Here is a 16,358-nt window from a genome sequence, read left to right on the forward strand (position 1 = left end):
TCTGGCTAGGAGTGCAGGGAGCCAGCGCTAAGCGCTGTGCGCTGGTAACCAAAGTAAATATCAGGTAACCAAGGGAAGTGCTTTGCTTGGTTACCCGATATTTACCTTAGTTACCAAGCGCAGCATCGCTTCCATGCGTCGTTGGTGGCTGGTCACTGGTTGCTGGTGAGATCTGCCTGATTGATAGCTCATCAGCGACCATGTAGCGACGCACCAGCGATCCTGACCAGGTCAGATCGCTGGTGGGATCGCTGGAGCGTCGCTAAAGTGTGACGGTACCCTAACTGAGCTAATGTGATTAAGACTTGAAACAAGACGACGAATACACACAATGACAAAGGCAACATTCCTAAAATCAGTAAAAATATGATCCTAGACAAAATGATACCCAACCCACCATGTCACACCATCACAGGGACTAAAAAAATAAGAAAAACGTTATACTCACCTACAGCATGTGATTCCCTCCTCTGGCAAGCCGCAGGCCGGAGAGATGGAGCAGGGAGCCAGTGACTGCCCGAGGATGTGGATACTGGGGTGGACCTAACAAATGCAAGAATCTCCAGATGGCCAGTCCGGCCCTGTCAGCAAAACCTATAACAACAGCCATTCTGACATGTGAGACAGTCACTGCATATAACCAAGGGGTAAATGCAGCCATAAGCATAGAAATCAATGTTATAAACCAAAATGTTGAATTAGGCCCTGACTGGATTATTGCCCCTTAAAGGGAAGAATTATGAACCCTTTATAACTAAGTGCAAACACCGGTGACAGCTCCGATTCTGGAAAAAGATTTCCGTCTTCCTTTAATAACAAAATGCAAGCTGAGAAATGTTGACCTATATTCTAAATCTGTCTTATCATTCACTGTGAGGTAAAGCGCAGTCCACCGGGGGGCCGGAGACGTGTCGGGATAATGGCTCCGCAGGAAGAGTGAAATGTTTTCATCTTGGTTCTGTTACGATTGGAGCCGGCGTGATTATAGATTGTATGTGAGGATTGCCATCAGGTGCTCTTCTCAAAGCTAAAGATTCCTGTCTCTTCTATCTTGAGTCCTCTTTAAAGGAAATATCCACTTTGTACATTTTCCCTTCAGTCTAAAAGAGATATAAAAACTTAAAAACTTGATTTTTCTGATACAGATTGTTTCCAATACTATTCACCCTTCGCTTTTCACAAATTTCTTCAAGAAACTCCAATTTATTATTATACAAATTTGATACATTCTCATGCATGAAAATAAAGCATAAATAACTCCTGACAGGCACATATAGCATAAATCACTACAAACAGGCATATATAGCATAAATCACTACAGACAGACACATATAACATAAATAACTCCTGACAGGCACATATAGCATAAATCACTACAGACAGACACATATAGCATAAATAACTCCTGACAGGCACATATAGCATAAATCACTACAGACAGACACATATAGCATAAATAACTCCTGACAGGCACATATAGCATAAATCACTACCGACAGACACATATAGCATAAATAACTCCTGACAGGCACATATAGCATAAATCACTACAAACAGGCATATATAGCATAAATCACTACCGACAGACACATATAACATAAATAACTCCTGACAGGCACATCTAGCATAAATCACTACAGACAGACACATATAGCATAAATAACTCTTGAAAGACACATATAGCATAAATCACTACAAACAGACACATATAGCATAAATAACTCATAACACACATATAGCATAAATAACTCATAACAGACACATATAGCATAAATAGCTCATAACAGACACATATAGCATAAATAACTCATAACAGACACATATAGCATAAATAGCTCATAACAGACACATATAGCGTAAATAACTCATAATAGACACATATAATATAAATAACTCATAAAAGACACATATAACGTAAATAACTCATAACAGACACATATAGCATAAATAACTCATAACACACATATAGCATAAATAGCTGATAACAGACACTTATAGCATAAATAACTCATAACAGACACATATAACATAAATAACTCATAACAGATACATATAGCATAAATAGCTCATAACAGACACTTATAGCATAAATAACTCATAACAGACACATATAACATAAATAACTCATAACATACACATATAGCATAAATAACTCATAATACACATATAGCATAAATAACCCATAACAGAGACATATAGCATAAATAGCTCATAACAGACACATATAGCATAAATAGCTCATAGCAGACACATATAGCATAAATAACTGCTTATCAGGCACATACAGTGTAAATCACTACAGACACACACATATAGTATATATACACAAGGGGCTGCTGATAAGTCTTTGACTTTGTGATCTTTTTTTGTTACATCACATGAAAGCCTTGTGTGTCTAAGATATGTTTTCAAAATGTTGTGTTTGTTGCTTATGGCAACAGTGTTCTACGCACGCGGGAAAACAAAATGGCGGAGTCTAGTGCGATATTCACAGCAACTGAAAGCAGAGGAGGGATAAAATTCTTGTTTCTGCAAGGAAAGTCCAAGAAGGATATTCATGGTGATGTGTCGCAGACATTGGGGGATCAATGCCCTTCATATTCCACAGTTAAGAACTGGGTTGCCAAATATAAAACGGGCCACTTCAGCCCCAATGATGAGGAACGTCCTGGACGACCGAGAGTGGTTGTTGTTCCGGAGATCGTCGATGCTGTGCACAACCTCATACTGGAGAATCCACGAATTTCAGCTAAAGCAATACCAGTCACTAAGATGATGGCGTCTGTGTTCTGGGATAAGGAGGGTGCGCTGCTAGTGGACTACCTTCAAAAGGGTTTCACCATCAATGCAAAGTATTACATTGAACTTTTGGACCAATTAAAGGCAGCTCTGAAGGCCAAAAGGAGCAGGAAGCTGTCCAAAGGAATCTTGTTCCTGCAAGACAACGCCTCCGCTCAAACTGCCCAAGCGACCACGGCAAAACTAGGTGACCAACCACCTTATTCATCCGTTCTAGCTCCCTCCGACCATCACCTATTTCCAAACCTGAAGAAACACCTCAAGGGTACCAAATTTCACACCATTTCTGATACCATGGCTGCTACGGATGCCTGGTTTGAGGCACAACTGAAATCCTTCTTTTTGCTAGGCTAAGGCTACTTTCACACATCCGGTTTTTGCTCTGCGGCACAATACGGCGCTCTGCAGAAAAACCACAACCGTTTTTTTTCCGCCGGTTGCGTTTTTTTTTGCATAGACTTACATTAGTGCCGTATTGTGTCGCATGGGCTTGCGTTCGGTCCGGTTTTTGCCGCATGCGGCAGATTTAGCCGATGCCGCGGCCGGATGGAACGTTGCCTGCAACATTTTTTGCTCTGGCAAAAAAAAACGCATCCGGCCGCTGCGGCGCATTTTTCAATGCATGCCTATGGACGCCGGATGCGGCGCGATGCGGAAAAAAACGCATCCGGCCGCCGCATGCGGTTTCTTCCACTGCGCATGCTCAGTAGCGTGCCGCAACCGGAAAAAAACGGACGGGCCGCATGTAAAAAACTTATGCAAAGGATGCGGTGTTTTCGCCGCATCCGTTGCATAGGTTTCACAGCCGGATTGAGCCGCACTGCTCAAACCGGATGTGTGAAAGTAGCCTTACAGAACTTGGAATACCGATGTAAGAAGTTTATTATCATCAGTGGAGAGTATGTGGAACAAATGTAACGTTTCATCATCCTATCTCTTTTCATTCTGGGTAAAGTCAAAGACTTATCAGCAGCCCCTCGTGACTACTGATAGACATATATAGCATAAATTACTCTTTATAGAGACATATAGTATAACTAACTCCTGTCTTACACACACATATAGAATAACTAGAAGGTGGCCCGATTCTACGCATCGGGTATTCTAGAATTTACGTATTGTGTAGTTCATGTATGATTTTTGTTATATATATATATAGAGATGTTGTTGTGTGTAGTTACCAAGTGTTTGTGTAGGCGCTGTACATGTTCTGGGTGTTGTCTGGGTGTGACGGGGGGTGAGAGCGGTGTTGTATGTGTGTTGCGTGTGTTGCGTTGTTTGTGGAGCGCTGTGTGTCTGTAGCGTTGTGTGTGTGTTGCGCGGTTTGTGTGTGTGTGGTGTGTTTTGGGGGGAGGTATGTTTTGTGCAATGTGTGTGTTGTGCGGTATGTGCGTATATTTGTGTGTGCCGCGGTGTTTGTGTGTTGGGTGTTGTGTGTGTGCAGCGTTGTCTGTGTGTGTGGGTGTCTGTGTAGGGCAGTTGTTTGTGGTTCCCAGTGTGTGTGTGTGTGTGTGTGGTGTGTTGTGCAGTGCGCGCGCGTGTGTGTGTGTGTGTGTGTGCATCAGCCTCTCTTCTCTCAGCCTACCTCTCCCAGCCTCCCTCCTCCCAGCCTCCCTCAGCATCAGCCTCCCTCTCCCAGCCTCCCCAGCATCAGCCTCCGCCAGCATCAGCCTCTCTCCTTCCAGCCTCCTCCAGCATCAGCCTCCCTCTCCCAGCCTTCCCCAGGATCAGCCTCTCTCCTCCCAGCCTCCGTCCTCCCAGCCTTCCCCAGCATCAGCTTTCCCCTCCCAGCCTCCCTCAGCATCAGCCTTCCCCAGCATCAGCCTCTCTCCTCCCAGCCTCAGCCTCTCTCCTTCCAGCCTCCCCCAGCATCAGCCTCTCTCCTTCCAGCTTCCCTCAGCATCAGCCTCCCCTTCCCATCCTTCCTCAGGATCAGCCTCTCTCCTCCCAGCCTCCTTCCTCCCAGCCTCCTTCCTCCCAGCCTCCCTCAGCATCAGCCTTCTGCTCCCAGTCTCCCCCAGCATCAGCCTCCCCATGCATCAGCCTCCACCAGCATCAGCCTCTCTCCTTCCAGCCTCTCTCCTTCCAGCCTCCCCCAGCATCAGCCTCCCCTTCCCAGCCTTCCCCAGGATCAGCCTCTCTCCTCCCAGCCTCCTTCCTCCCAGCCTCCCTCTCCCAGCCTCCCTCAGCATCAGCCTTCCGCTCCCAGTCTCCCCCAGCATCAGCCTCCCCAAGCATCAGCCTCCACCAGCATCAGTCTCTCTCCTTCCAGCCTCCCCCAGCATCAGCCTCTCTCCTTCCAGCCTCCCTCAGCATCAGCCTCCCGTTCCCAGCCTTCCCCAGGATCAGCCTCTCTCCTCCCAGCCTCCTTCCTCCCAGCCTCCCTCAGCATCAGCCTTCCCCTCCCAGTCTCCCCCAGCATCAGCCTCCCCAAGCATCAGCCTCCACCAGCATTAGCCTCTCTCCTTCCAGCCTCCCCCAGCATCAGCCTCCCCAAGCATCAGCCTCCACCAGCATCAGCCTCCCTCGTCCCAGCCTCCCCCAGCATCAGCCTCTCTCCTCCCAGCCTTCCCCATGATCAGCCTCTCTGCTCCCAGCCTCCTCCAGCACGCCGTGCTCCTCTGCCGACACTCACACACCCGATCGCATCCACTCACACACACCCGATCGCATCCACTCACACACACCCGATCGCATACACTCACACACACAGATACTGACGATATCGCACATACGCGCTTATACTCACAACATCCGGGGATATCACATGCTTCTGGCCATGTGATCCTCCGGCAGGTCCTGGAAGATCACAACAGCACAGTATCGCCGCCGAGAAGCAAGCGATATCCCAGGATGTTGTGAGTATGTGGATGCGATGTGATGTGTGTGTGTGAGTGAGTGTGATCTGATTTGTGTGTGTATGTGTGTGCTGTTATGTGTGTGCTGTTATGTGTCTGTATTTTCCGCCGCTGCAGGACCTTGATGTGTGGATGCGATGTGATGTGTGTGTGAGGTGTGTGTGAGAGTGAGTGTGAGCCGGTGTACACTGGTAACTATGATACACATCGGGTAACTAAGGGACCTTAGTTACCCGATGTGTATAATGGTTACCAGCTTTCACGGCCTCCGTGAAGATCCCAGCATCGCAAGGTTATGTCTGGCGCTGCTGGGATCCTGACGGAGCCGGTGTAGAAGCAAGAGATATCCCAGCATGTTGTGATGTGTAAGGTGTGTGTGAGAGTGAGTGTGAGAGTGAGTGTGATCTGATGTGTGTGTGTGTACTCACCTGGGAGTCGCGGCTCCGTGTCAGTTGGGCCAGAGCGAGCGTGCATTGCGTGAGGGGGGCGGGGCCTGCAGAGAGCCGGGGAGAGAGGCCAATCCGTGGGGGGGGGGGCGGGGCCATGGCGAGCCCAGCGGCCAATCAGCTTTGTGTCACCGTAAGGACACAATTTCGGAGCATGACAGACAGACAGATAGACAGACAGACAGACAGACAGACAGAATAAGGCAATTATATATATAGATTAACTCCTGTTACACACATGTAGTATACATTACTAATTACATATACAAAATAACTCCCGAAAACCACATATAGCATAAAAAACTCCTGACAGAGAAAAATAGGAAATATAAAAACTGACAAAGACATATGGAAAAAATAACTCCTGTTAAACACATGTAGAAAACATAACTACCGTAATTACATATACAAAATAACTCATGAAAAACACATATAACATATAAAAAACTCCTAGGCACATATAGTATAAAAAACCCGATGATGTCTTCAGAGTCTGACAGCACCCAAAGTCCCCACTCTTTTCTGACCTGTAGAGAAGAGTTAAAGGGTTATTCCCATCTCCAAGATCCTATCCCAATATGTTATAGGTCTAATAATAATAATATTATTATTTATTATTATAGCGCCATTTATTCCATGGCGCTTTACAAGTGAAAGAGGGTATACGTACAACAATCATTAACAGTACAAAACAGACTGGTATAGGAGGAGAGAGGACCCTGCCCGCGAGGGCTCACAGTCTACAGGGGATGGGTGATGGTACAATAGGTGAGGATAGAGCTGGTCGCGCAGTGGTGTACTGGACTGAGGGCTATTGTAGGTTGTAGGCTTGTTGGAACAGATGGGTCTTGAGGTTCCTCTTGAAGCTTTCCACAATAGGGGAGAATCTGATATGCTGAGGTAGAGCGTTCCAGAGTATGGGGGAAGCACGGGAGAAATCTTGTATATTAGCAAATACCTTGTAATATTAGAAAATACCTTTAATTAGAAATGTAGTATAGTTCTCCTGATATAGCCATGTCTATTACCTCATGTGCAGGGTATTGCAGCTTAGGTATACATGATTACGTCCACTCATATAGTGACAATTACTTAGTTAGATGCTCCTGGTTGTAACCGTAGATACCTAAGCTGCAATGCCTTGCACATTAGGTAAGAGACATGGCTATATCAGGACTATACTACATTTCTAATATATTTGCTAATATTATTATTATTATTATTGTTACACCTACTACATATTGGGATAGGATCTTGGAGATAGAAATACCCCTTTAAATCAGTGATATAGTCAACCAACGCTTGGACCCCAAATATCAGCCTCAAGGCAATGCGTACATCCTTGGTAAAAGTGACTGTACAAGCATGACAGGAAATGTAGAAGCGGGCACCGTATTTATTAACCCTTTTCTTCTACCCGAATACGGACTTTTCTAGGTAGTCAAGAAGCGAAAGGTACAGATGTTGCCATCTTGGTGTAGTTGTACATAGGAGACTAACAATACGTGATCATTCTTCCGTCACAATCCCGCCACAACTATAATAGGAGACCGCGGTACAAATGGAATCTGAACCAAAATCAATGAACGGCTTTGACTGAAGTGTATTGTATGAATGGCAATGGAGAAGAATGGCCTCCCGTGCATTACTCTGCATGTGTCCTGCGCGCGCTCTCATCACTATTATGTAGGATGTAGTCGGGTTTAATGCTCTTTTCTGCTTCATTTTCCCACCACAGGTATAATTTATTTATTGTATTGTATCCTCTCGGCGTAGCTGGTGAACTCTTAACAATTTATGCTGCTTTACCGTATGTGCGGAAGACGGCCATGTACTCGCTGCGACTTCCAAACAAGTACAACGTGTCATTCGACTACTACTACTTTCTCATCGCTGTCATGTGTTTTTACGTGCCACGTAAGTCAGTCCAAAATCTCACCTGCTTTTTCAAATGCTAGACCCTTCATTAGTATTGTGAGGGTAGGCCTGCTGGGCTATAGGCCGTTTGTCCAGATGTAATAATTTTATCTGTGTGTGTGTATATAATCAAAGTATAGATGTCGTTGTATAGTTATCTGTGTGTCTATGTGACAATTGCATAGACGCCATTATAACTTTAAGATGTGTGATCAGGAATGTGTTAACTAAATAATCAAGCCTAATAAACAATGAACAAAGAGGTATTTAGAATATATTAAGAGAATCTGTAATCAGTTAGTTCTCACCATGTGAAATGTGGGATGTGAGATGTGGGAGGTTGACTCCTCGTTCTTGCTCAGCAACGTGTTAACAAAAAGTATTCAGTAGCTGGTTCAAGCTGGTATTAGGAAGCCAGGAGCAGGCTAATGACGTAGTATATGAACATTGCTGGTTATCTTTGACCAATCAGGGTCAATGTTGAATTGAATAACTGTGTGTATTTTATAATATACGGATCAGAAGACCATTGAGCTTCACCCGAATTGAGACACGTCTCTGTGTGGTTATTGTTCCTCATACATACATCTGCGCAGATCGATTTGGACTCTGTCTCTGTGACCCTGAAAAACCCAATTTGTGGTTTTCCCTAAATTCCCAACCTTGACAGTATAAGAGGTCAATGTAGTCAGCTATTGCTCTATGTTATCAGCCACCACAGACACGCTTCATTTTCATTTATGTTGCCCTTTCTCAGCTAAATGCAGGATTAAAACAGCTGAGCTTCATAGGAGTAAGATGGAAGTTACCAGGGCCTTGTGAAGTGACGCAATTGCGGGGAGCCAGTGCGTGATAGTGTCATTGTTTGACAGCAGTATCTAAATGGTTAACAGTAGCGATCAGAGCCAAGTATGGCTGCTTCTGTTACAGACATTTGCCGGCTATGTAACATACTGACATCTGCCGTGCACAGGGTAGTACAGGACCTTAGGTATCCATGGTTACAACCACAAACAACTGACATACTTTCCCTATATGCGTGGTCGAAACCATGAATACCTAAGGTCCCGCAATGCCCTGAATATGAAGTAAGTGACAGTGAATCAGAACTATACTACATTTCTAATTGGAGGTATTTGCTAATATTATTATTACACCTACTACCTATTAGAATAGGATCATGGAGATGGGAATGCCCCTTTAAAAATTGGTTTTGGGTTTTTTTTTTTTTTGTTTTTTTTTTTACATGTGTCTATATTGCCCATAGCAACCAATCACAGCGTAGATTTCATCTTACCAGAGCTGTTCAAAAAAATGAAAGCTGAGCTCTGATTGGTTGCTATGTGCAACAAAGATGATTGTTGTTTTAGGCAGTGTAAATAAATGAGGCCTATATCTCCTATCCAGAGCTATTCATCTCCATGGTAACAGACTACAAACAAACCTGCATAGTCTGATTCTCCATTTATCCTCCCTTCCTTTTCTGATTTAAAGGAGTTTTTCATGGCTAAGATATTGAATACCTATCTTAAAGGGTTATTCCTATCTCCAAGATCCAATCCCAATATGTAGTCGGTGTAATAATATTAGCAAATACCTCCAATTAGAAATGTAGTATAATTCTCCTGATTCACTATGTCAGAGCATGTGCTAGGCATTGGAGGACTTTAGGTATCTATGCTTACGACCATGAATATAGGCACAGATAGTTAGTTGCTAGTGGTCATAACCATGGATACCTAAGGTTCTGCAATGCCCTGCACATGAGGTAAGCGACATAGTAAATCAGGAGAACTATACTACATTTCTATTTGGAGATATTTGCTAAAATTATTATTATTATTATAGTAGTATATTCTGTCACTCTAATAGTAAATTAGTAAATTAGTAATTAGTAAATTCTGTCACTTATCCATGTTATGTAAATAAAAGCTTATAACTGGACTTTAAATTCATCCATTGGTTTCATAAATTACTCTTTTGAAAGCTGAAACCCTCCCAAATTTGGTTTAGGTTATGAAAATAAAGTTGCTGCAAAGCTGAAATATTGATCATTTATAGAACACAGAAAGGTCAGATTTTGACAAGACAAAAGTTTTGTCGCCTTGTCATATAATGCACCCAATCCTAGTTTACATCCTCACCTCTGCTCACTAAACGATCGGTTAATTAGTGTGTGTGTATAAAAAGAAACCCAGAACCCCAGACCTTCACTTGAACGGCAACTTGACCTCTGACAACATGGCAAAAATTCACCCGGTGACCAAATCCTTGATTATCAAGAGGCTGAAGACCAGATCCACTGCAGAGGTGGCTGCCACATTTAATGTGTCTCAGCATCAAGTACAAAGAATTAAAAAAAGATTTGAAGTGACTGGAGATGTTTTTGACAAGATCCGGCAGACCCTGCAAGTCAACTGCTCAGGAGGAACATTTGTTGATTAGAAAATCGAAAGCCAGCCTCAATTCCACTGCAGCAGAGCTCCAACAGGCCTGGTTACCTCAAGTCCCTGTGTCAACTAGAAGAATTTGTAGGAATCTGTCTCTAAATGGCCTCCATGGTCGAATCAGTGCCTAGAAGCCAGCACTAAACAAAAGCCAATTAAAAAAACGTGTTGCATTTGCAAAGTCTCACAGCTTGCTAAAGGGATGAATGCTGGAAAAGTGGCAGAAAGTGGATTTCTCTGATGAATCTTCAGTTAAATTACACCACAGCCGCCGCAAATACTGCAGGAGACCTACTGGTGCCCGTATATATAATAATAATAATTATAATAATTAATAATTTTAATAATATAATAATAATTAATAATAATATATCCAGAAAACAGTTACGTTTGGTGGTGGAAAGATCATGGTCTGGGGTTACATTCAGTATGGGGGTGTGCAAAAGATTTGCAAGGTGGAAGGCAATATCAATAGCCTAAAATATCAAGAAACATTAGCTACCTCTTACATTCCCAATCATAAAAGGGGTCAAATTCTGCAGAATGATGGTGCTCCATCTCATACATCCATCCCTACAACAAAGTTCCTCCTGGCAAAGAAGATCAAGGGGCTCAAGGACTGGCCAGCCCAGTCACCAGACATGAACATCATTGAGCATGTTTGGGGTAGGATGAAAGAGGAAGCTTGGAAGACAAAACCAAAGAATCTAGATGAACTCTGGGAGACATGTAAGATGCATTCTCTGCTATTCCTGATGACTTCATCAATAAATTGTATGAATCATTGTTGAACCGCATGGATGCAGTTCTTCAAGCTCATGGAAGTCACACAAAATATTAAATATGGCTCTAATAGCACCACAACTTCATCCACCAATGTTATGCTACATATCTTTCTATTAGAAGTTAATTACTTGTTTGAATTTCACATTACTTTCTGTGGGCGACAAAACTTTTGTCTTGCCAAAATCTGACCTTTCTGTGTTCATTAAATGATCAATATTTCAGCTTTGCAGTAACTTTATTTTCATAACCTAAACCAAATTTGTGAGGGTTTCAGCTTTCAAAAGAGTAATTTATGCAACCAATGGATGAATTTAAAGTCAGGTTATAAGCTTTTATCTACATAACATGGATAAGCGACAGAACTTCTGTCAGGGACAGTATATTGGGATAGGGTCTTGGAGATGTCAATACCCCTTTAAGGATAGGGGCTGACATCTAGTACCAATCATCTGACATCAGATCTCATGGCTGTAAGGAAGGAAACAGTATACGCAACCAGAACACCACACCTATATACATTGTGTCATGGCAGGCCAGGTCCAATTCAGGTGAATAGGACAGATTGTTGTGGGTGCTCGATATTGGACCCTTAGGGCCCTTCACATTGCAGTTTTATTTACATTGGGTCTCATCGGAGCTTCCATCCGAACCCACCCAGGGTGACCGCCTGGAGAAGGTGTATATGGCCGAAAATGGTGCAAGACAGAGCTCAGGCTTACTCCGTCTGCTCCATTAGTCATTAATGGTCCATTAGTCCATTAGTCAGTGGCCCCATCAGCGCATGCGTCCGAAACCCATTTTGCAGGGGGTTTCAGACGGACGTTCCAATGGGACCACTGAACGTACGTAAAAACGCAATGTGAAAGCGGCCTTACTTGTCCTAAGGATAGATTGTCAATATCAAAGTTCTGGACAATTCGTTTAATTGTATCATACCTGCTATATATATTTTAGCAAATAATAGGGAACAGATGGAAGAAAATATTGTTACAGCATATGACTACAGTATACAGCGTATATTTATAGTCTGTTACCATGGAGACACATAGATCTGCATAGCATCTGTACACACGTAGGCAGGACATTTCTAATGGAAACCTATTCTACAGTTGCTTCATTTATGCACAGGGAGGATCCATAGAAAATGTTTGTGAATGTTATCATGATGTCACAAACTTTTTTAATTTAATTTAATTTCATTTTTAATTTAATAAATTAATTTTAATTTAATTTAATTTAAAATTTTTAATTTTGGGAAATTTTTCATTCCAGTGTTTCCCCAGCTGTATTTTCACATGCTTCGTCAAAGAAGAAAAGTTCTGCACGGAGAAGTCTTTGTTGAAAAGGACGATTGATCCCCCAAGAGCACAATCTACAGGACTCTACTTTTTATGACAAGTCGTTGCTTTCCAGAGTCAACAAAGCGGCGAAGGGGCCTGTTGGTTAAATACCTTGGATAACCTCGTACGACTCCCGTTCTCCGATCCTGCATTCTGTCCTGTACTCTTCTTTTTTATTAATTCATATCGAGACCGACACTGACTCATGCCTCAATGAGTATACAAGGTGCATTGTGATCTTTTTATAGAAAGAAAACACAAAAAAGTGAAGCAACAAAGATTTGAAACAAATCTTTATTTTTGTACTGTATATCTGTATTGACCACATCTCGGCAAATATTAAAAAAGGGGAAATTTCTACCTTTCCTCACATTGGCCAGGAGTTTTCTATAGTTGTGTCTTGTAAGTTCTTCCTCGAGTACCATTTATTTTACACCTTGCCCTATGTGGCCCCTCTGGTACCAGGGCCCTGGTGTAACTGCTTCGACCCCCTATAACTATATAACTATGCCGCTATATCCATTACTGTAGCTCATAACAGTCACAAATTTATGTAAACTGCCCAAAAATGGCTTTTCCGGTCTAGTTTTTGGCACTCTAATGGTGGTTCTAGAGCAGTGTTTCTCAACTCCAGTCCTCAAGACCCACCAACAGATCATGTTTTCAGGTTTTCCTCAATGTTAGACAGGGAATAATTCCATCACCTGTGCAACATTAAGGAAATCCTGAAAACCTGATTGAGGAAAACCTGAAAACATGATCTGTTGGTGGGTCTTGAGGACTGGAGTTGAGAAACACTGTTCTAGAGGAAAGGGTGCTTTACACGCTGTGACATCGCTAGTGATCTCGTAAGCGATGTAACACGCCAGATCGCACATACGATTTGCCGAGATCGTACATGTGATCGGCGCTACAAAAATGACCTATGTGCGATCTCGGCAAATCTTATCTGCGATCTGGCGTGTCACATCGCTAACGAGATCTCTAGCAATGTCGCAGCGTGTAAAGCACCCTGTAGTCCTTAAAGGAGTTTTACAGTTTCAGAAAAAGCCTGTCCTTCAACTCAGAAACTGCGCTCAAGACGTCCTCTTTTTTGCATACGGGTGCTATGCATGGTGTTCACGGATAGTATTTGTACCTGCGATAGTCAATTTACATGACAGGGATTTTTTTCCCCAAAAAATTGTGAAGACATGTCTGATTTTGGAACAAAGAAGGATTCTCCAGCGAAAAAGCAGGTGATAATGTAATAAAAATCTAACTTATTGAAAGTTCATTAAAAGGTATATAAGCACAAGTAAACCGCCAGACCTCAGCTAAATTGGACCTATGCGTTTCGGCATTTTGGCTACCTCAGCTAAATTGTTCCTACGCGTTTCGATGTTGAGGCTACCACAGCTAAATTGGACCTTCACATTTTGATGTTGAGCCTACCTCAGCTGAATTGGAATTATGCGTTTTGGCATTGAGCCCACCTCAGCTGAATTATACCTATACGTTTTGGCGTTGAGCCTACCTCAGCTGAGTTAAACCTACGCTTTTCGGCGTTAAGCCTACCTCAGCTGAATTGGACCTATGCATTTTGGCTTTGAGCCTACCTCAGCTGAATTGGACATATGCGTTTTGGCATTGAGGCTACCTCAGTTGACTTGGACCTACGCATTTCAGCATTGAGCCTACCTCAGCTGAATTGGACCTATGCCTTTCGGCATTAAGCCTACCTCAGCTGAAAGGAATCTGTGCCTTTCGACGTTGAGTCTAACTAGGCTGAATTGAACCTATGCGTTTCGGTGTCAAACCTACCTCAGCTGAATTAAATCTATGTCTTTCGGCGTTGAGCCTACCTCAGCTGAATTGGACCTACGTGTATCGGTGTTGAGCCTACCTCAGCTGAATTGGACCTACACGTTTCATTGTTTAGCCTATCTCAGCTGATTTGGGTCTACGCATTTTGGCATTGAGACTACCTCAGCTGAATTGAACCTTTGTGTTATGGCGTTGTGCGGGCCTACCTCAGCTGAATTGAACCTTTACATTTTGGCGTTGAGCCTACCTCAGCTGAATTGAACGTTTGCATTTTGGCGTTGAGCCTACCTCAGCTGAATTGAACCTACGTGTTTCGGCATTGAGCCATAGTCATGGTTCTACCATGTCTCATTTTGATACAAGGGTCGGATTAAAGTCAGCAACGTAAGTCTATGCATCCGTGAGAAAATTACACAGTCCAATGTTTATTAGCTTGTAGAAAAGAGAAGGTGGAGAAATCTTTTTTTTTTTCTCCACATATGAGAAAAACTGATGACACGTGGACAAAACTCAGATCAAAGTCTGATCCAAAAAATCGTTCTTTCTCATATGTGGAAAAATAGTAAGTCTGAATGAGCCCTAACTCGCTGACCACGGGTCCAGCCCTGAGCCTCTACTGCTGACCACGTCATGTTAACAGCGCTGCAACCCATCACTGAGCTCAGCGGATCAGCAAAAGATGACAGCATGAGCCAATTTGACCGGCTGACCTCACTGACTGACTGCAGCGCTGTCAATGTGACATCATAGCTGCAGAAAATACGAAGCAGTGGTGGAGACTTAGCACTGCACCCAGGGAGGGTGAGTAAAGAACAGTTTGCCGGGGGACAGGTTTTTTTCCTAAACTCAAAACCCTTTAAATCTTTCTATTTTACCAAATCAGATATTAAGAAGTAGAATTTGCTTATAAGCAATGTGACAGAGTAAATAATGGCATAAACATCAGCATATTTCTAAAATATATCTATGTATGTATATATATACCACATATATGCACAAGAGGACTACAATACATGAACCAAATCGCTAAAGGTAAACATAAAACAAGGAAGGAAAGGCGATCAATTGGTTCAAAAATATTTTTATTAATTATTGCAAAGAGGTAAGAGGGTAGAGGCAACAAAACGGATTACATCACCACAGTCGTAAGGTAAAGATATGTATATATATTTTTAAATGTACAAACAGTGGCTGGCACAACAGTGCATTATAGACATAAAAATTACATCCGTATTATTAAATAGCAACAAACAGCACTGGACACGATAGGCCAGCAACAATAAACATTACCTAAAGAGTAATCGCTGTGGTGGTAATGCGCCCGATGCGCATTTCGGTCTGAACCTTCGTCATGCCCCCTGACGTGTGCTGTTTGTTGCTATTTTTGCACCATTCTTTAATAATTCCGATGTATGCGGTTCTCTCCATGGCACTCTGGTGCCGTATGTGCTGTACTTTGAACATTTGAATCCCTTGCGTGGGCATGTTGGGATATGTGCCTCTGTCCGTTCTCTGTTCACATTCACCTGCTGGAGCACTTATTGGATACTTATTATATTCCCTTAGTGGAGAAATTTATGACAGTTTCATTTCCACCTTGTATGTGGATGTCTCTTGGGCGTGTTCCATCGGGTGTAATGTTGGCCTGTGTAGTGGACATGGGCGCATGTTATAATATTGCTCATGCTGGATTCCTCTGTCCATAAGACACTGGATAATCTGTGGTATAGGCGTATTTGTGCTGATCTGTATTAAAAAACATGGGCACATATGATAATATTTTTCATGTTTGATCCTTTTGCCTATTAGCTAATGGACCATCTATGATATGAATGTGTCTGTGGTGTTAACCGTATGTGTCACTGAGATATCAGCATCTGTGCACATGTAGATATATTTATATATGCGTATATTTTTTTTTTTTTTTTGGATGTCCGATACAGTAATACGGATGTAATT

At 42.8% G+C, this 16,358-nt stretch overlaps 1 protein-coding gene across 1 annotated transcript in view; it reads left to right on the forward strand.

The window, feature by feature from the left end:
• HACD1 (3-hydroxyacyl-CoA dehydratase 1) overlaps positions 1-12,959 on the forward strand; it is a 94,502-nt gene extending 81,543 nt beyond the window's left edge. Inside the window, exons 6-7 of the mRNA XM_075316815.1 lie at positions 7,842-8,020; positions 12,526-12,959. Coding sequence (XP_075172930.1) covers positions 7,842-8,020; positions 12,526-12,608 — 262 coding nt within the window. The 3' untranslated portion in view covers positions 12,609-12,959. The remainder of the gene's footprint in view (positions 1-7,841; positions 8,021-12,525) is intronic.
• Positions 12,960-16,358: the final 3,399 nt, after the last annotated feature.

This window comes from Anomaloglossus baeobatrachus, chromosome 6, assembly GCF_048569485.1.
Source record: "Anomaloglossus baeobatrachus isolate aAnoBae1 chromosome 6, aAnoBae1.hap1, whole genome shotgun sequence".
Taxonomy (NCBI): domain Eukaryota; kingdom Metazoa; phylum Chordata; class Amphibia; order Anura; family Aromobatidae; genus Anomaloglossus; species Anomaloglossus baeobatrachus.